At 44.5% G+C, this 22,195-nt stretch overlaps 1 protein-coding gene across 1 annotated transcript in view; it reads left to right on the top strand.

Annotated features, from left to right (window-relative positions):
• plekhm3 (pleckstrin homology domain containing, family M, member 3) overlaps window positions 1–22,195 on the top strand; it is a 33,444-nt gene extending 11,249 nt beyond the window's left edge. The window contains exons 4-8 of the mRNA XM_069717048.1: window positions 6,940–7,085; window positions 7,605–7,798; window positions 12,261–12,324; window positions 20,206–20,363; window positions 21,814–22,195. Of these exons, the coding sequence (XP_069573149.1) occupies window positions 6,940–7,085; window positions 7,605–7,798; window positions 12,261–12,324; window positions 20,206–20,363; window positions 21,814–21,979 (728 nt within the window). The 3' untranslated portion in view covers window positions 21,980–22,195. The remainder of the gene's footprint in view (window positions 1–6,939; window positions 7,086–7,604; window positions 7,799–12,260; window positions 12,325–20,205; window positions 20,364–21,813) is intronic.

The raw sequence follows: 22,195 nt of genomic DNA, 5'->3' as shown, positions 1-22,195 counted from the left end.
CCGGAGGAAAGGGAAAATGAATGGATGAATGAATGAATGAATGAATGAATGAATGAATGAATGAATGAATGAATGAATGAATGAATGAATGAATGAGAGCAAATGAAAGCGGCCTGGGGATGCGACAGTGGTCAGCCGCGATCGGGGTTGTTTGTTTGAAGGGTTTCTGGGTAGAGCTGGATGGACGGGACAGCTGGATACGTCCATTTTCTATAGAGAGCACACCTCTGCTCACTCAGCCCGTTTAGTCCCCTCCTTTTCCTTTCACCAGTTCATTCACACTCACAGCCTTTTCCCTCCCTTTGTCTCCCTTTCTCCTGCTGTCACCCCCCTCATTTATTCCACTGTATCCCTTCTTCGTCTCCTGCAGTGTTACTTAGCCCTGAAAAGTCCTTTACACCTTCTCAAATCGAGGCCTCAAAGTTGTATTCTAAATCCACAAGGTTTTGTTCGATGTCTCATGTCTTCTTGTAGGTTTACAGTGTTCATTGTTATGGTGAGGAATTGATCTTGAAATTTCATTCTCCTCAGATTTAATACCAGAATCTTAAATCCAACTGTAGATAACCTTTCTACCTTTTCACTGCTTTTCTGTCTGCTGCCCTCTCCTGCCTCTCATCTTATTGGTGGCATGCCAGATACTTTCTACTGAGATGTGACCAATGTTAAGATACCCTAGAAATCCTTCACGCTGAACCGTTACCACAACATTCATGTCACTATTAAAATCGATGAGGCCTTGAAACCTGGGCCGTTATTTTTGATGAGATGATCGCAGAATGAGACGGTATGGCATGGGTCGGTGAGTCCTGACAGATCTATAGATCCAACCATGTTGTCCATTAGGAAACCCCGTTCATCAAAAACATTGATCTTCTGTTGTTAACCTCAAAAGGAAATCGTATTATTCGTTTTGGAAGCCGCTACAAAACATGAACAAAATCTCTTGATGGTTGCGACCGTAGAGCCTAACGTTCAGCGTGCTACTTTACTCTACACTGTTTTTCTCTTTGAACTTGTTTCAAGTCTGCCCCTTGCATATGCATGCTACCTCCATCCATACATATTGAGTAATTGGTTATTTAACATCAAAATGTAAATTGTATTCAACTAATTATATATGGGAATCACTGCATTTTAGATTCCTTTTGAAGGAAATGGCGTTCGTTTGAAGACCGTGACTCCCCATTACCCCCTCACCACACACACACACACACACACACACACACACACACACACACACACACACACACACACACACACACACACACACACACACACACACACACACACACACACACACACACACACACACACACACGTTGTGAAGAGAGCGTCCTCAGGTTTGGTGACCCCTGTTGTTGCACTGGAGCACATTCTCAGGCCCCCGCGTACCATGTGAGTCTGTTGGACAGGGAGATGGGGGCTTGGGGGGAGGGGGTAAGGGATGGGGTGGAGTGGGAATCAGTAGATATGAGGGAATCGAGGAAGTAGGAGGTGGGTTCACATCAAAAGATGGACAGTTTCTCTCTGCGAAACACGCACACACTGCACACACACACACACACACACACACACACACACACACACACACACACACACACACACACACACACACACACACACACACACACACACACACACACACACAAAATCTTACTCAGTACTCTCCACGTTTTTTCATTTGAGTGTTTGGTCGGTGTGAATGAGACACATCAAAGCTCGGGCCTCTCTCGTCTTTTCAGTTTTAATTCACACATGTACATAACACACACACACACACACACACACACACACACACACACACACACACACACACACACACACACACACACACACACACACACACACACACACACACACCGGTGTCCCGTCAGAGGTGTGGTGGTCTGAACCAGCGGCGGGCAGATGAAAGCGTGAACCCCTTTTTTTCGCCCTGATGTCATCCCTCTCTCTCCCTCTGTATCTCTACGTCTCTCTCTCTCGCCGCGAGCAGGTCAAAGTGACCCTCTCTCACTACAGAGAGCCGCAGTACAATCGGTAGACCTTTGAGCTATGTTTGAATTCCCATTCATCTTTCCCTCAGTCCCGCTCTCTCTTCATCCCGGAGAGACACATAAAAGATCAGAGACAACCAGAAAACACAGTTGTTACTCTGTGCTGATAATAGAGGAAGTAGTTAGCAGCTGAAACTATTAATACAGACTCTAGAAATGAGGTAAGTGGCATTTGTGAGGGATGGCGTAGCGTATCTGTAAAAAAAAAAAAGAAAAAAAAAAAAGGAAAAAAGGAGCAGTAATAAGCTCTGAAAATGAAAATGAAAAAAATAAAAAGTTCAGGATAATATTAAATACAAATAAAAGTACTAATAGTAAAGAAACAGGGTCCTTCCTGCTCACCATTTGCACATCGAGCCCCTTGTTTGTATTACTTACGTATTTTTTTGGGAGGCAATTAAACAAAATTGTTTCAGTGGCAATTTATGTATTATTTCCTCTTTCTCTTTGGTCTCTAACAGTGATTCTCAACCTGTGGTACATGTACCATTGGTGGGACGCAAAAGCTTTTGCTGAAACAAACAATTGTTATTTGATTTCATTTTATTGCAAAGAACAGTTATCACATAAATACACAAAAATCACATCACAATCAGGTAATCGTGTCTTTGTATGTTTCTGCTGTTTCTAGTCTCATAGAGCCACACATGTTTAAACAGATGCTGGAGGTTACATGTTCTTCTTTTCCATCCCTAAATACTATTTTTATTTATAATGATAACATACCATCCGTCCTTATTAAATTCTCTCCGCTCATTGGTAAAACTTCCAGCCGTCTGTGTGTTTTGAGGTCGCTTGTTGTGGTCTTGGTCGAGATCAGGTCAGCGTCAGGTTTATATACTTGGTATGTATTTTCTATTGTTTTTGTTTTTTTGCTGTGAAGAGCACATTTGAGCACGTTTGCCACTCCTGTGGTAGAAAAAAAAACAACCACATTTGCCATCGCGTGTCTTTTATGTGTGGGTGTGTTCTCCTTTTTACGCTCATGATATAGAATTTGAGGTTAAGGTTAAAGGTTGTTATTCCGTTTGCAAATGTCTTCGGGCTACATACGTATGCGTCTTTGTTCCTCTCGGTCCCAACAGCAGCAGACTGAGTTTGAGACCACAGTTGGCCAGAAAGCGAGTCTGGTGGTCAGCTGTTTCCTCGAAGTGACAGAGTGTTCCTCTGACTGTTGACCATCCCCTCAGCCTGCTGGCTCCGCACCAGTGGACTGTGGTTTTCTGAAAGAGCATCCACCCCAACAACAGCATGAGATCATTGCTGTAATTAGCCTACCTAGATCTGACTTAAACATATGTATTCGATCGTGGTCCCGCAGTTAGATAAGACTTTGTTGTTTTCTTCTTTTTTTCCCCCATCGTGTCCGCGAGTAATAGTTTCAACCAAAGGACAAAACAAATATCTATTGTTTTAACTTTGGGAAGTCTTAAAAAATAGATGCTGATGATTTATAGATTAACATTTGGCACACAGCTTTTCAACAAAGTTTTTTTTTTATTTTTTTTTATTTTTTTTAATGAATACAGAAAAATGGCAGAAAGCACAGGAATTACATCTGGAGGTGGTTTGACTCATGTTGTGTCCAGACTGATGTTCAGGCAGTTTGAACAGTTCACCTAAATTCTTAAGAAAACATTAGTTTGAAAGTCCATCTAACTACAACTGGGTAGTAAACTTCGATACTTTTATAGCACTGACCGGATTTTCTTTGATATCACTGACTTTATAAAAATGTCTTATCATTTGGTAAAACATTTTGATACCTAGACTACATCCAAACCAACATGTTTTAGTTATATATATATAAAAAAAAAAAAAACCATAATTTTTAATTGCAGCTACAGAAAATAACTCCAGCTACACTCTGCCCCTCTAAACTGCATGAAAAGTAAAGATTGAGTGGTACTTTCTTTTTGTTGATTTTATAAAATTAATATTGAAAGAGTAGCGTTCAGGAATCGGTTTTTGGGCCGATACGCAGCCCTAAACTGAACTGAAACATGTAAAAAAAAAAAAACAACGACTTTGACTGTCCTTGGAAAAAGAAAATACAGCAACTCGGCTTCTAAAGCTTCTCAAAGGACCAATATGACGCGCCAGACAAAGGTCATGTGACTGATAGGGTTGCTGAGTTAGCAGCAGTGCTGGCAGTCTTCTTCGGTGTGAGTGTCGGCTTTCAACAAGTCTGCCAGCTCACCTACTTAATTTCCATTATGAAATTGGACCATAATGCAGGCAAAATGGAGATAAAGACAATGCTCTATTACACCAGCTGTGAATTTAATGGCCCGAGAGATGAAAAGAAAGATGCAACCGATGATGACGTCACCCGTTAGTGTTGTGAACTGTCGCTCCGAAGCTTCGAGCTCGGTATTTTGACCGTCGCCATCTTGCTGTTTTGGAGCCGGAAGTGACCATATTTGGACGGGAGGAGGGAGCGGTGGTTCTGACTCTGTCTGATCGGGAACTTGAGGACACTAGACCCCGCCCACCGATACTAGAACCCTATATCTGATTATGTCGGGATTATTTTCAAAAGGACTGAAAGAAAAACTAATATGAAGTGACTTTCATGAAATATAAAAAAAAAAAACACAACTCATAACGGTATCATTCACTAGAGAAGTCGAATGGGAGTCTGTCAAACATGTCTCTTACATTTCTGTACTGTACTGCGTTAAGATTATCTGATGCATCAACCCATCTGATTCATCATAAACCCCCCAAAAAAAGGATGTCAAAAAGAAATCTTAGCAAACTGTAGTTGTGATTTTTGAGAATTTCCTTTTAGAAATCAAGCAATTGAAAGAGGCCACTAATTTTCACCAAACCTGACAAGGGTCAGTCCGCCATTCAGTCTGCGTGTCTCTGATATAAGTACGTCTTTATCTTTTGGTCAGATAAAGAACGAGTTCAGCTCTGAATGCTGATTGTCCGATTGTCCGTCTTTTTCAGACGCCAGATTGTCGTCTGCGATAGAAAAGTAGCCGGACGAACTTGTCTTTATTCTCGGCCTTCATCTGCTCTCGTTTGATCTCGCTCTTCTTCTCTTTCATGCAGCTCTTTTTTCCCTCCCATCTCTCGATAGCCTTTTATGCATTAGGTGTTTTTTTTTTCCCCCCCTCTTTTTTTTCAGCCCGTGTTGTTTTTTGTGTTGAAGCTCGGCGGTCAAACGCGCTGACACACGTCTCTCTTCCTCTGTCTTTCCTTTATTTTCGGTAGCTTTCGAAGCCGGTTCTCCCCACCCCAAAAAAAACCCCAGAGATAACAATCTCCCGTTTCTTTTCTTCTCCATCTCTGTTGATTTGCTGTTTTTCCTCCCGAACCCCGTGTACTCTGAGATGGCGTGGATAAGGGACACCTGTTGCGGTGCTTCAGCGCTCAACTTGTTTGGGTGTGTGTGTGTGTGTGTGTGTGTGTGTGTGTGTGTGTGTGTGTGTGTGTGTGTGTGTGTGTGTGTGTGTGTGTGTGTGTGTGTGTGTGTGTGTGTGTGTGTGTGTGTGTGTGTGTGTGTGTGTGTGTGTGATCATGGCGCAGGTCCGGGTGTTTGGGTGAAGAATTAACTTTAAAGCCTGCAAGACAAAGCAGAACAGAGAATCTATCGGTCTGAACAGAGCGGAGGATCTGTTGGTCTGTGAGCTCTACAAAGCTCTCTCCTATTGAAGTCGGCCGTGTTGTGACTACAGGGGAAAAAAAAACAAGACTCTTTTTTTCTTTGGAGTATCTCTGATGAATTGGGCAGGTGGACTTTAGGCAGACTTGGATAGAAGACGCACTAAACATGAGCCGTCTGTGAAATATTGCACACGGTTTTTATTTATGCGGTTTGAGGAGTTTCAGGGTTGGAGTAGACACAAAGCAAAACTCTTTACCATGAATACCACATTTACTTCTTGGGATAGACTCTAAAGATCTAAAGATGGATCATTTCACAAAAAGTACATAATCAACAGACGTAGAAAAAATAGTTTTAGTGACTAAATGTGTTTTAAAATGTGTTTTAAAAACTTTATGAAGTGCAGGTTTGCTTGAAGCAAACTAGTTTTGTCTGACGTGATATCTGAAATATCAAATGTGTACAGACTCCTATACACATAATCTGGGTACCCACACACACACACACACACACACACACGGTATTACTATCATTAATGTGTTGATAGACGTATCGCTGGCATCAAATTTAAAATAAGCACGTTTTATGAAACAATAAACACATCTTAGTTTTCAATATATCATATATTGGTCTATCTGCAATCAAATATTAGTTTATGTGATTTGCAAATTTTTGCATTTTGTTTTGATCTACGTTCCAAACAGCGTCCCCAACTTTTTTGGGGGGGGGATCAGGCTTATCAAAAGAACGGGTGAACAAATTGGATTGAACGAGAAATCTGATTAAACACGCATTACTTTTTTTCTTTTTTCTTTTCTGTGGGTTATGATGCAACGGATTACTTTATTGGGGTCAAAGATCCTTTTAAACGATCTTGTTTATTATCCTCAGGTTTACTTGGCAGCATTACTGTGGTATTTAGTGAGGGCAATAAACCGACAGATATTGACACACGTTGAGGTTTTTTTTTTATGTTTCGCACACTGTTAACACCAAAAGGTGACTTGTGCAACACCTCGGTGATAGATGGAGATATAGAGCTGTAAATAATTATCTCTTTATTGAGCTCGGCGATAATACAGAACTTGTTCCATGTTAAAATAGAAAAGATTGTTGTGTTGGATTGAATTTAACTGGTTTTCTTGTGATAAAAAAAAAAAAGAAGAGACATTTAGAAACAATAGAGGATCATATAGTATCACATGTATGTTTTTTTTTTTTTTTTTAATAGATATTAATTCTAGATGATGATTTTCTCCTCAGGTTGTCAGCGTCCGGTCGGTCTATCCAGAGGAAAGGCGAAGGTGTGTTACTACAGTGGCTGGTACTACTGCCATAGCTGCCATCAGGACAACTCCTTCCTCATCCCAGCACGCCTGCTGCACAACTGGGACACCAACAAGCACAAGGTGGGTAAAACACACACACACACACACACACACACACACACACACACACACACACACACAGATATGTGAAATGGTTCACTATGAAAGTATGCAGTCTCCGTGTTGGCGTGTCGTTGGCTCTTATTAGGATGCATGTGAAACTCGGGGCACCGTTAATGAGCCACTGTTTTCCAATCAGTGCAAGTTTTCCTATAAATGTTCTTTTTTTCTGAGAGTTGGATGAAAAGATTGAAACTCGATGTAATGGTCTGTATGATAAGTACGGCGCTACAGCCAGAAGATATTATCTTAGATTAGCATAATGACTGGAAAGAGGGGGGAAAACAGCAGCCCCGTCCAAAGCTAAAGAAAATGAGTCTGACGAATTAGCTTGTTATCCCTTGCTGGACAAAAAGTGTCGACTTGTGTGAGGATTCCTCAGCGCACCGTCATCCATTACAAGCATGGAAAGTACAGCTTGTTGGGTATCGCCTCTTATGAATCGGCGGTCCTGCGATGTAAAGTGATGTGCTCCTCCAGGTGTCCAAACAGGCCAAGGAGTTCCTGGAGTTTGTGTATGAGGAGCCTCTGCTGGACATCCAGCAGCTCAACCCTTGTCTGTACGAACACTGCGAGCCTCTCAGCACCGTGCTGCGTCTCCGGCAGCAGCTCCAGTCACTGCGGGCCTACCTGTTCAGCTGCCGGGCAACCATTGCCGAGGACCTCAGGCGAAGGTAGGTTGGCTGTGGTGGCGTGGTGTGTTTCTTGTCCACTGGCAAACCACCGACCTGAGCTAGTCTTAACGGTTAACTTCTCTAACTACCCACTAACTTAGAGGAAATAATGTTAAAAGTATCATCGTTCTGAACACCATAGACATTTTTTGGGGGGGGTTAATCTGCAGTGGATGTGGAGCTGAATCGCAGGAGAAAAGACTCTGAATGGACACATGATCAGAAAATAAAATTACAATCATAAGGTTCAACACCCATATTGATGGTACGATGTAAAAAAAAAAAAAAAAAATAGGAAAACAGTATCAGTAATAGAGACACTTTACACCCATGTTTTAAACTTTGAAACGTGTCTCTTGAAGATCCACCTGCAGAGGTTTGTAAGGAAATAGAAGTTGAAATAAATAATGTGTGAGCCTGAAACATATAAAAATCTATTCTGAAACAAACAAGCAAACTTAACTTTTTGGAGTTTACCAAGTTGGCAATTTTTGAAGGTGGGTCGTAGATGATGACAGAAACAAAACGTCTAGATTAATAATCCTCCGTCATTGAATGGCGGTATCAGTATCTTGTTTTTGTATAACTGCTTAAAAGAGTGAAATATGTTTTGCCAAAGAGCAACTTTAGAAGGGGAACATTTAACAAACTTCAAGAGGAGCAACAGAGGAGAGGAATCATTGTTGGTGGATGGACATGCGGGAGATGTTATGTGTGTGTATAATGGAGCAAAATTGTCCACGACCATCACAAATCACAAATAAATCACATCAGAAAATGTGAAAACATTTTGTTTTTGGTTGTAATTCGGGTTAACTGACCGTCCAGAAAATATCCAGTCATCTATATTGATTCAGGTGGTTCTTTGTTGTGTTTTGATTTCAGCTAGATTTGTGGTGATTTAAAAAAAAAAAACGTATTCATTTTCCATGTTGAAGATTAGCAGCGTGTCATCAAACCCACACTCCCACATTATTTGTTATATTACAGACTGTTAACTTGTGTTTTCATGTGTGTCTGAATTCATTTGTATATATCGCCATAACTTTTATCTGCATGCATTACTGGGTGTATATACAGTGTATACTTCTTATATATAAAGGACACGCGTGTGTGTGTGTGTGTGTGTTGCTGTGAGCGATGGTCAGAATGGATGACTGTTTATCTGAGTGGGGTCCCACACTGAAGGCCTTGTCTGTGGGGGTGATGGATGCTTCTCGCCCCGGCGCAGGTCACTAATACATCCTGATCTGACAGAGAGTCAGCAGACAGACATGAAATGTATTCTTTCTTTGTCAAATTTAATGTTAATTTATTACAAGTTAGCTGCTGTTATGGAATTATAGCATTTTCTACATAAGGACTATATATACTGAAACAATTAGGTGTGTGCAGGAAATCAATGCATAACAATTTCCATTGTTGATTCTTCATTGTAACAAAAATCATCCACTCAACTTTGAATCTTTGCTGGTTTTCGGACACTTTTCTGCCTGTAAATTGAGTATATTTTGGTGTCGAACAAAACATGCAGCTTAAAGACGTCACCTTAGTTTTGAGATAATAACTTTTATCCTGAAATTATTACTCCAATAATATCAGCGGTTGTTGGGTGAGTGAACACAGTCAATTCACTGGATTAGCCCCCCCCAAAAAAAAAATCTTAATATTTGATCTATAAACATTTTCTTATTGAATTTACAGGAATTCTACAATAGCACATATATTTCAACAGAGGGATTTAGATTTTATTTTTTTTAACGTGATCAAATATTTTCTTCATATCGACCATCCCGAGTGTGCAAATGAGGCTTTCCCACGGGATGTATTGTCAAGATTCTTAATTGATTATCTACGGATTGGAGGATTAATCTGAAGGGCAGCTGCAGTAACATTAATGCAAATTTACTATAAACAAGTCCGTTTCTAACATTTCAAAATAACAGATCGGGACCACAAACTATTTGTGTCCGCCTTAAAAAAAAAAAAAAATTTTAAAATGGCACGATCGTCGTGCTCTTGCGGCATCTTGGCGCTCTGTGTTTACCTCTGTCCCATTAGCGAGTGCCGGCCCGTGCCCCGCCACTTCCAAACACTGCAGGATTGATGAGGGCCGTGGCGCTAAAACCTTCCCGTTGTCATCCGTCTACTTCAGGGGGATCTGAAGAGAGTTGTCTGTTGCAACGCGCGCGCGGCCGTGCGAGGCACTGAAGCCTGAAGCCGGAGAGACGGCTCGTGGCCCCGAGCAGAAGTTCTCAAACACTATCAGAGGTTTATGTCCGTGATAACAGACGGGATTAAAGACTCAGAGCGAAGGCTGTCGTTTTATTGTCGGAGGTCAGCGCGGGTGAGACGTCGCAAACACGTAAATGCGATTGTGGCAATCAAGGCTGCAGTCCAAATGTTCCCCGTGATGGGTGCAAGGATACGAATTCCAAACGTACTTTGACATCAAAAATTCGGATTGTAATGAATATATATATATTTAAAAAAAAGGCTGTTTGTAGTAGCGCCTAATCAAATTAACTGACCTGTTGCTAAATCTGCTGGGCCTCTATTCACGCACGGTATGTAATGGTTACCATGACAACGGAGGCAGATGAACCGCTTGAAATGAGTTTTTCTATATCTGAAACGATGGGTCCTCGTTTTCAGACACGTGTAAACAAAAGCAACGCAGTTTTGTCAACTGAGATGACGACTATTGCTTTGAGATTTGATCATTTCTGTGTGGCGGTGGTAGTAGTAGTACTAGTAGAGTAGTTGTAGTATTGCTTGTAGGAGTAGTAGAGTAAATGTAATAGTAGTAGTTGTAATAGTAATTGTAGTAGTAGTAGGAGTAGTAATCTTAGAAGTAGTAGTAGTGGTTGTAATAATAGTGGTAGTAGTAGTAATTGCAGTTGTAGTAGTCGTGGTGGTAGTATTAGTAGTAGTAGTAGTGGTGGTGGTAGTATTAGTAGTAGTAGTAGTAGTGGTGGTGGTGGTGGTGGTAGTAGTAATAGTAATAGTGGTAATAGTAATAGTGGTAGTGGTAGTGGTAGTAGTAATAGTGGTAGTGGTAGTAGTAATAGTAATAGTGGTAATAGTAATAGTGGTAATGGTAGTGGTAGTGGTAGTAGTAATAGTAATAGTGGTAATAGTAATAGTGGTAATGGTAGTGGTAGTAGTAATAGTGGTAGTGGCAGTAATAGTAATAGCTATACAAATATATAAAAGCTAACAGCTTTTGTTTACATTTAATCATCATATTGTAATGTGCTGGTTTGTTCACCTCCTACACACACACACACACACACACACACACACACACACACACACACACACACACACACACACACACACACACACACACACACACACACACACACACACACACACACACACACACACACACACACACACTTCCTGAGTCTGCACACACTGTATACTGAAGGAGGGTCTGACCTGAGTCAATCATAGTCAGAGTCATAACAGAATTTTATTGAAAGGTGTGTCTGCTGGAGTGGAAAAAGCCCAGAGGACCCGGAAATATAACAGAATAAAACAGTGTGTTCTTATACAAATATCATCAGCTGTTTGTCATACTTGTGAATTTGCATCTGTCTCCGCTCTTTGTAACCTGATTGTAAAATGCGTCAACTACTTTTTTTTTTTCATCAAGATCGGCACACGATTTATGAGTGCGCGACAAGAAAGCAACGTGTGCGTGTGTGTGTTTTGTCTTATGAATACTGATGTGGTAACCGTTGGTAACGTGCCCAACAGAGCAGTTTTATCGGTTGTGCCTATCACCACGAGGTGTCCGGATCGCACGCACGCACACACACACACACACACACACACACACACACACACACACACACACACACACACACACACACACACACACACACACACACACACACACACACACACACACACACACACACACACACACACACACATATCCTTGTGTTTTAGTGACACTCATCACAGCTTGAGACGGGGGTTTAACTTGGTGCCATCCGTCTTAGCAGTCTGAGAGGTGGCCTCACACACACAGAGGCATGTCTTTCTGTCTTAGTGGGGAAACTCATTGACATAATGCATAAACCTAATTCTAGTCTCAGCTCACATACAGCCATTTCAAGTTAAGAGCACTGTCCACACACACACACACACACACACACACACACACACACACACACACACACACACACACACACACACACACACACCAGAGCTCTCCTATCTGTGTTTTAGCCAGTGTGTGTGATCATTGTTTCCTTTTTTTATTTTTATTTTATATATGCTTGCATAATTGAGCGTATTATTTAAAAACTGCACTGCGCTGAGGTTTAGGAGCCGGTTTAAATCTTTCCCGCTGATTAGTGAAGAGTCAGAGTGTCTCATCAGGATCTCGGACTGCAACCTGTTTTTATAGCGAATGATGCCGTGAACCTGTTCTTGTGTGTGTTCACAGGATTTTCCCCCGGGAATACCTGCTCCAGCACATCCACCTGTACTCCATGGCCGACCTGCAGCAGGTACACGCTCACACACACCCCTGATTCGATCGCAAACCCGACCTCTTCACCACCTACGTTACTGTTGGGAGTCGTTCAGGTGAAAATTGAAGTGCGCATTTTTTGGCTTGGTTACACTTTCATTTTAAACAATGATGGGATGTTTAATCTAATATTTGCTTGCGTTAGTAGCCAGAATCCTCCTCTAGTCAATCTGGGTTTATACGTTCTTGCAGGAAATGTAAGTTCCCCCAATTTCCTGTAAGAAAGCATGATGAGAAAAAAAAAAATAGCTGAAATATGGCTGCAATAATACTATGTGGTCTCAGCTTTATTTTCTCAATTAGAGCTGAGAAATGTTGACCCGGAGGCCAAGGTGCATACTTATAGGTTCGCTAATTGTTGGTTCTGGATTGGATGCATGCATGCATGCATGCTCAGTTCCGCTGCGGAAGAAGGATCATCGGCAAATAATAAGATAATAAGTAGAAGTCGAAGGGAGGCTGAAGAAGAAGCAAAAACGAACGCCACCGCAGGCGTCCTTCCCGCCGATCCAATGCCGCACCCGTTTTGCTGATGTTTTATCTCGCTTGCAAACTTTCAACAGTCAAAATGTACCGTTGTCGTCTGGAAACGGTGAGCCACAGCAGTTCCCTCATTATCAACAAACACTTCACTTATTCGGACTCGGTTCCACATTCTCCGTCCTGCTGCTGGAAATATTCACTTAAAGCCCAAACTATATATTCATTCCGCCATTAAAAAATAAATAAATACAAAAAAATAGTCCCCAACACGCGTCATGTCATATTTCGCTCAAATCGACAGTAGTTTATAATCTACCGAGTCATTTTTAAAGGGAACCGAAGCAAATAAGAACAAAAAGAAACCTATGGAGCGATGCTCTTCTTATCCTTTCAGTAAACACAACCTTCTGCTATGTTTCTTTGGCGAGTGTCCATGACAAAACGGCGATAAGAGAAGGTAATACCCTCCGACAGCCTGATGTGGGGGGTGGTGGTGGTGGTGGTGGTGTAGCAAGCTCTTACAAGTGTCCCGATCCAGGAAAACAGTGATCTCGGTGGAAAGAATTCATATCTGGCATTGGTGTTGAACGCCGGAGCCTCGTCTCATCGTGTTGTCGCTTATTTAATCAGCACATTAAACTGCGCGCCGTCGCACCGCCTCACCTCCGTTTTAAATCCAATTAAGTGTTTCAGGTTCATACAAAAGCAGAGAAATTCTTTTTCTTTTTTAGTGGCGATGATAAAAAAAAAAAAAAAAAAAAAAAAGGAAAGGCAGCCTTTCAGCTGTTCAGTGTTAGGGTGGGGGGAAAGGGTGGAGGGGGGGGGGGTCAGAGCGAAGCGACCACAAATGACTGAAAAGTTCTTTTGTTTGTCATTATGTTCATTATGTTGTACCCTGCCCCATTTTTTTTTTTTTTTCTTTCTTTCATTGCGCTCTGACTCAGAGCTCGGCCACAGACTCTCACGGTGAAAGAGATTGGACCCCCCTCCCTCCCTCCCTCCCTCCCCCCCGTTCCTCCTCCCCCTCCCCTCCCACACTCTGTGTCTCTCTGCTTCACTAATTGGTCACATTCAGAATCAACAGGCAGAAAAACAAAGCGTGACATCCCTCCATTCTTTCCAACATCCCCTCGGCCTCACACACGCTCAGCACACATGTGTGCGTGTGTGTGTGTGTGTGTGTGTGTGTGTGTGTCATCCTGCTAAAAACGCCACTATTTACTTATAAATCCCCAAACGGGGTGTTTCGGTACTGATTTCAACAAAAGGGGTGTCTTTGGTAGAGTGTGCACAGCTCCCTCTCCTCCCTCTCCTCCCTCTCCTCCCTCTCCCCCGAACCCCCCCCCCTTCTCGGAGATTCTCAAGCACTCGGCCTCTTAATTGGTTTTCCATATTAACAAGCTTGTTTCTTTTGATTCACCTCCTGAATAAAATAAAATGCCGCTCTTAATCAACATGGCTTTTTTTGTCCCAGCTCAGAGGTCAGCGAAGGCTAATCCCCCCCCCTCCCCCTCCCTCCCCCCCCCTCCCCTCCTTGGCTAAAGCCTGGACGACACTAGTCTTTTTACCCTCCCGACAAACAGCCCCCCCCCCCCCCGTTGGGAGACGGTGCATTTGGTAGAAGCTATATGTGTTTGTCTAAGGACGCTCTGCCCTTTTCCTCCGCCGGCTTTAAGGATGGTTTCGAGGGTTTTGTGTGAGGACCAGTAGGGCGGTGTGTGTGTGTGTGTGTGTGTGTGTGTGTGTGTGTGTGTGTGTGTGCGTGCGCCTGTGTATGCACGCACAACGCAGCGAGCTTCCCACACCGACACCCTGGCATTCCCTGTATGCCAGGCATGCCTCTCCACTCACACTTGTCCAGAGACACAGAGGCCTCTTAAGTAAACGTTCGATGTTCTCAGAAACGGTTCGCAGGTTCTCGTCGCAGGCTCAGAGCGTAGGAGGAGCTTTCACCCGTACGCACTCAGCACGAAATCATGTGATAAGGGGCAAACTGTAGAGATAATAACGGCCCGAAATAGGCCTCGTTTATGTTTGCGTGACGGCGTCGCACCGCGTAGCGCGCGCGTGTTGATTCTGACACGCGCCAGATCCGCGATTGGTCAGCTGGTGTTTTCTCCCACGTTTACGGCGCACGAGAGCGAAGACTGCCCCCAGCACAAGATGAAAAACGACGTCGAAGTAAAATACTATCACCGTCAAAGGTTGTAGGTGTAAGTGTCTACTGCGGGATTCCTGTTCATGCTTTGCTTCATCCGTGTATCTGGCTTCAGCTCCCCAAACATCTCTTTCAATAAGAGCTTGATAAATACATGAATTGGCCACATTAACTTAGGGTCCATGTATATCTGTGGAAGTAACAGTACAGAAATGAGAAACAAAGTTCCAGCTAATTTAGAAACAAAACAAAAAGGACCTTTTTTTTTTCTTTTTTTTTTAAACTATAAAATGTCCTGTTTCACAATTTTTCAGAAATCACAGTTTCCTCTGAGATTTGTTTTCTCCAGCTTTACTTCTTTTTCCAAAACAACGTTTTTGTAATTGCTTTTGATGCCCGTTACTTAAATCTTTGAAATTAACTTCCCAAGATATCCATTTAAATATACTTACTTGGCTTCAAATCGTATACGTTCAACAAAAAAACAAAAAATTTGAATCTATGTGCATACATGTCTAAAAACAATAGTTCCTCATAAAGATCTATCAGTTGCAATATGAAATCCTCACGAGAAGCCGGAAATTCAGGGCGAGTATCGTAGTTTTCGGGGACCTGTTTGTTTCATATTTGAACCGAATTTCACCTGATTTTTGACCTGATTGTGGAGCTGGGTGCATATTTGATGGTTTCGGGGCTTATTCTCACACCGCAGTGGCGGAGGTATAGTTTTTCATTGTGGAGAAAAAGAGTCCATCATGCAAACAGCGACATCCAAACATGCATCAGGTTTCCCTCGAGACAGAGAGAGGAAGAGGGTGTTATCCAAACAGAGCTCACCCTGCTCTTTCCAGCCTTGTAATCCCGGTTGGCTTTCTACTTTCTCAATGGAGCTGCGGTAAGTCAGTGTGTGTGTGTGTGTGTGTGTGTGTGTGTGTGTGTGTGTGTGTGTGTGTGTGTGTGTGTGTGTGTGTGTGTGTGAGAGAGAGAGAGAGAGAGAGAGGGCAGGCGAACGGCTGTTAAACAGCAGTTTTGGGGGATTAGGAGGTTTTGGAGCACAAAGACTCTGCGTGGAGCAGAGAAGGAGGTTGAACTGGAGGGGGAGGAGTTTAAGAGGGTGGATGAAGCGTTGGGGTGGGGGTTGGGGGTGGGGTGAAAAGTGTGTGTATGTTTTGGGAGGGTTTTTGGAGGGAAAAGAGGGTCAAACGGGTCAATGCATCTGAAGGGCTGTCCTGTAGGCTGCAATGAATATTTGATATAATTTGTGTTTTGTGTTTAGTCGTCTTGAAACTGCTGCTGTTGTTTTCCCACATCGTTTTGTGTGCTCCGTTAAAATATGCTGGGTTTTTTTGTTGTTTTTTTTCCCCCTTTCTTATAAATGGTGCAGTGTTTTTTTTTTTAAAGTTCAGACCGGCACCCGCCGGGAGGTGTTATTGCTGTGTGTTAAGCAGCAGGCTGATGATGTCAATCTCCGTGAGTCTTTATGTTCAGGCGGCCCTTTTTTTTTTTTTTTTTTTTTTTTAAACCAAACACTTCCAGGAACTTTGAAAGTACAAAACTCGTGAAGAACAAGTCACTTTTGGACATTTTTCTTTCTGTGTTTCCACTGCATGTTAAAAAAAAAAAACCCACATAAAAACGAAACGCGGGCCGGGCGCCAAACTTCTGCACCTTTACGACACCGGCAAACGTCATCTATCACCGAAAGACGCCTTGTAATTCGGTACCAAGTGTCAATACCTGGACTCCATCCACACCAACACATTTTGGTTTTCAAATGTACACATTTTAACTTTTTTTTTTTTTATAAAGGCGAGCCAATAGAGCATTTACTACACATAGGCTCCACCCTGGACGATAAAAATCACTTTAGCTTATATGTGGGTTAATAAATCGTACTTCTTTAAGGAAACATCTGTCAGTTTTAACATCCCGCGATAGCTTTCGTAATGACGCAGCTGGGGAACATCTGTAAAAACCCAAGTGACGCTCTCCCCTTCTGAACTGCGTGCAATCGTAATGTTTTATGTAATTTAAAAGTAGCATTCAGGAACCGGCATCGTAAATATTTGAAACGATATCCAGGGCCTCAGATGAGGCGAGCGAGGAACGGCAGCGATGGCTCGGGTTGAGATAATAACGAGCGTAGACGAGGTCACAAAGAGCGGCGTTCCCCGGAGTGCACGTTCTTTGATAGCTTTTTACTTTACAAAGTAACCGCAACGAAAGAATTGGCAAAAAGAAACTCCATGTTTCTTTTCCCTCGGTTTGCGTTCGTCATTTAGCATGAAAAACGAGTTGAATGTTCTTTAAGGAAAACATGAGCGTAAAACGGACCCCCCGGCGTCTGGAGATGTGTTCATAACCCCTCGTCGCACGTTTGCTGGCCCGCGAGCGGACCCGAACCCGCGGAGTCGTTTACCTTTTTTTTTTTTTCCAGTTGCTTTATTTAGAGGTAAATACAACCGTGTTGCATCTTTGTCCTTTTCTTTCCGGTTTATGTCGCGACCGCTCGGCGTGCGTCCGACGCCTCCGCGAGGACCCTTAATCAACGTCAACTAATTCTGTTTGTTCACCGGGGGGACAAAAGTCGGTCCGAACCGGTCGACCCCCGGGCGTCCGTCGGGGCGCTGACGGATCCCGGACACTCTGGGCGGCCACCGATGCTCGGCTTCATCGCTGTCACGTTGGAAGTTCTCGTCTGAGTGATCGTCCCGGTGCGACGCCGCGGCCGCGGCGCTCCGGTGGAGCTCGTAAAATGGTCGCTGGATATTTATAGCGAGCAGCAACAGAAGAGATGTGGGCATTTAAAATGAAAAAAAAAAAAAAAAAATGCAGGGAGTGATTTTTGACTTTGGGGAACATGTAGTCCAATCAGAAGTAAACCCCCCCCCCCCCAGAGTAATTCTTTGTTTAAAATGACAAATTGCACCCAGGCTTCATGCAAGTTGAAGAAGCTGGATTTGATTTATTTTCTGTTTTGTCTCCCCCCCGCTCCATTTTCACCTATTTACTTCTGTCACTCTCCATCCGTCCGCCTCTCCGTGCCTTCCTCCCCCTTTCCCATCGTCCCTCCGGTCAGCCGCCGGAGCTGTGCTGCCAGTCGTTTGATTCTGCCCAGTCCAATTATAGCGGGCCTTAATTACCGAGCCTGTCAGCCTCCATCAGGAGAGCAATTCGTCATGTGGACTGGGCTGGACCGGACTGAGCAGGCCCGCTTAGGTTGTTTTTTTTTTTTTTGGTGTGGGTGGAGGGGCGCACGTATGTTTGTCCGCCGCTCTCGGCACCTGTCTGCCCGTGAACATCTGTCATCTGCATCGTTGTCCTCCCTCATATGCTGAAGAGCATTACATCGGGGGACTGGGGGGGACGCAGGGGACGCTGTGGGCTTCGTACAGTTTCGCACTGCGGGTGCCTTGTTTACTAAAGTTTGCGTCCAACAGCTTCAAACACACGAAGAACCTTTTATGTGACTAAAATTGGGCTGCGAAAGTGTTTAAGATTCGCCACAGACAGCCGACGCACCGACAACACGGACATTAGCTGTTGCCGGGTGTTTCTTTTTCCCCCCGAAACCTCCCAGGAGCCGCGGTTCTTTCTTTTCTTTCTCTGCCTCCACGATGGAGCCGTCGTGGTTTCGGGTTTTTCCGTCCGTCCCCCGACATTTGAGCGCTGCCATCTCGAGAGCGCCTCCAGGAAGTTTCTTCAGACTCGGCACAAACGTTCACTCGGCGCCAAAGAAGGGACCGATTCGGTTTTTGAGGGTCGAAGATCACCGCGAACCTCGCGTCCGTCCCGTTCTCGCGAACGCGACGTCTCGGGAACGGCCAGAGTCCGAACAAACATCGACGGAAACTGCAACTTGACAACGTTTTCTAGTCTTGTGGTTTTTACTTCCTCGTGGAGCGATAGTTAACATTTTTGGCGGTTTTGTTTTCTCGACTGGACCGCTCTTTTGAATCTCTCCGTTTCCTTTCCCGCTTTCTCAAATTTTGCCCCGCGTTCGGTCGGCCTTGAGAACTCGTGTTCGGGACTTTCTGGAGAAGGTTCGTCGGTAGGAAACGTATCCGGAGGCTCGAGCGGACAGTCGGTGTTGTTTCAACAACCTCGTCCTTGTTTTGTTTTTTTTTTTCCCCCAAAGAGTGCATCTGAAAGCAAAGCACTTGCATAAAAAAAAAATTAAATAAAATAAAAAAAAAAAGCACATAATGTACTTTGTCAGCAGCCCTGACTGAAATAGAAGCTGTTTGTAGTGAGAGTCTTGGTATCATATGGACTACATAAGGACTCACAGTATGTGTAGCGGCCTGCTGGAGGATTTACTGTAAACAGGGATACTGCAGTGTGTTTCCCCGGTCCGTGTGTGTGTGTGTGTGTGTGTGTGTGTGTGTGCGTCCGTGAGAGAGAGAGCGGTTCCTTCTCCTCTCTCCTCCTCTCGTCCTCCTCTCGTCCTCATCGTCTGACAAACAGCATGAAGGAGGTTATAATTGGGAGGTCCAGAGCTCTGCCAGGTGGAACCACTTGTATCTGAATACGGGCTCTCGCTCTCTCTCAAGATCTCTCCTGTATAATGTATCTCTGCCAGTCTTTCTCTTACTTTATACTCCGTTTTTCTCCGTTACACCCCCCCTCCACCCCCGCCGCCCCCGCACCCTCCTCTGTCTTGCCGTGCTTTTAGCTCCATCAGCGTTATCAGCGCCAAACGATGAAGCTTTGCAGTCGTGTGGAGTTTTTCTTTTGACGTGTCGGATTCTGCACAGCTTTTGCTGTGCACTCATCCACCGTCTATCCACCACAATACATCTCCGCCCCCCCCACCCCTCTCCACCCCCTCACACACACACACTGCCGAATCCCTTCCCTCCCCCCCCCCCCCATCCCACCCGCTCTTCTTTAAGGAACTTGCCAAGCGTTGCCGTTAACTTCATTTGCTGTCATCCACTTCCGCCCCTCCTGTTTCTTCGTCTTTCCTCCGAGTTGAAGAGAAGTCCACTTTCAGTCGTTTTAAAATCCGGGTTTTTTTTTTGGAAAACTGAAATCTTCTCCGGACCGACACGTCCGCGTCACGTTGGATCAAATGACCGAATACCGCATTATTTATTTGAAAGAAAAAGGTCGCCAGTTGAAAAGCATGAAGGTGTCCATCGTGACCTCCGGTCAAACAGTAACTGGACTTTTTGACCCCGTGTGTCATTACTACCGTCTCTCCTCGTCCCCCAGGTGATCGACGGAAAGCTGGCTCCCTTCCTGTCCAAGGTCATCAAGTTCGCCAGCGCCCATGTCTTCAGCTGCAGCCTGTGTCGCGAGAAAGGCTTCATCTGTGAGCTCTGCCACAACGGACAGGTCATCTACCCCTTCCAGGAGAACGCCACCCGCAGGTACACGTCACCTTCCTACAAATCTGAACCTTCACGCAGCCAGAGAAGTCTGAGCCGGTCAATTATACGACTTGGATTTGATTTGATCCGATCAAATGCGACTTGATTCATTGGGAGAATGTCACAAAAGATTTACAAGCAGTACCGGTGTTTCATTTGCACCTCAGTGAGGACAAGGAGTCAACGGAGTAAGAGCCGGAATATAGTGACCCTTTTTTTTTTTTTTTTTTTTTTTCATTGAATTAAGATTGTATCGCTCTGGTTGTTTTGGACCGGTTGTGGTTAAAAATCCACATTTCTGAGGACAAACGCGCTTTGTGAGGACATTTAGGACCGTCCTAAAGGACATTTAGGAAGGTCCTCGCAGCTTTAAAATGCAATTCGAGGGTTAAGACTTTGTGTCAGGGTTAAAGGTTAGAATTAGGTCATGGTTGGGGATAGGGAATGTCCTCACAACTGTAGAGAGACCTGCGCGTGTGCGTGTGTGCGTGTGTGCGTGTGTGTGTGTGTGTGTGTGTGTGTGAAGGTGAATAGTGCAGAGCCTCGTCCTAGCAGAGAGATAAGAGCTGGTCAGGACTGATCCCTGAAAGACTCTGAGCTGTGGAGTAAGACACACACACACACACACACGCACACACACACACACACACACACACACACACACAGAGACAGCTGACTTGTTGAGCTGTGTTTTATGACTTGAGAAGGGAGTGTTAGGTGTGAACTGACAGCGGCGGTATCTGCCGTACTTACTGGAGCAGAGCGGTAAAGATCGGCTCCTCACACACTGACGGAGACGAACGATAATAATAATAATAACTTTATTTATATAGCACCTTTAAAAACAGAGTTTACAAAGTGCTCTACAGAGAAGCAAAGCATAGTCAAACATAACGTCAATACCGGTAAACATTAAAGAAAACAGGAGGCAAAAAAAGACCGTACCATGAAGGTAATGAACTCGAGAAAACCAACGATGACCGGAGGAGAACAGCCGACCGCACTTCGTGGACAACTCCAGTCTGTTACAGTCCAGTTTGAATGCGGTGTTTTATTAGTGTCAGGAGTCGTGGATTTTAGCTGCCGCTGGCATCGACGGCCAAAACCGCGAAACCGTCAAATCTCTGGCCTTCGAACCAGGTTGCGAAGAGTCGCGAAAAAATCGGGGCTTAATCTCGCGAGCGCGGCGAAGCCGCCCCGCATCAATCGGCGGGCGCTCTTCAGACGCTTGGTTCTGGGAGTACGTCGACAGAAAGCAAAGACTTCTGACGGTCGGTGTTTGAATCTCGGCCCGTCACGAACAGAGGTGTCACCCGAGGTGTTGCGTCACCAGCAGGGCTCTTCGTCTGTGTGTGTGTGTGTGTGTGTGTGTGTGTGTGTGTGTTATTTCACCGTGACTCCCCAACACGACACCTGACCCGCTGTGCGCTTGGTCTTTTTTCGTCGGCAGGTGCGACGGCTGCGGCGCCGTCTTCCACACCGAGTGTCGGCAGAAAGCTCAGCCGTGTCCGCGCTGCGTCCGCCGAGAGCTCCACCACAAGAGGCCGTCGTCCTTCTGGTCGCCTGACGACGACGACAGCCCCGGCTGTTTCCACCTGCCCTACCACGACACCTGAGGACGGGCGCGCGCACGCACGCACGCACGCACGCACACACACACACACACAGAGGCCGGAAAAAAACGACAACGGGAAGGCGCCGACGGTTGCCGTGGCGCCGGACGCTGCGCCTGTTTTTTTTTTTTTTTTTTGTTCCTGATCTGTGTGCGTCTCCCGGACAGTTTGGACCAGAGGACGAACTCGGGAGCGTCTGAAGCGTCGTCAGGTTTGTGT

The sequence above is a fragment of the Brachyistius frenatus genome, unplaced genomic scaffold, assembly GCF_029030835.1.
Source record: "Brachyistius frenatus isolate BFR_SWC_R1_liver_20210118 unplaced genomic scaffold, ASM2903083v1 Contig_167, whole genome shotgun sequence".
Taxonomy (NCBI): domain Eukaryota; kingdom Metazoa; phylum Chordata; class Actinopteri; family Embiotocidae; genus Brachyistius; species Brachyistius frenatus.
Note: the sequence above shows the minus strand (reverse complement) of the source record. Positions and strands in the feature narration are given on the sequence as shown.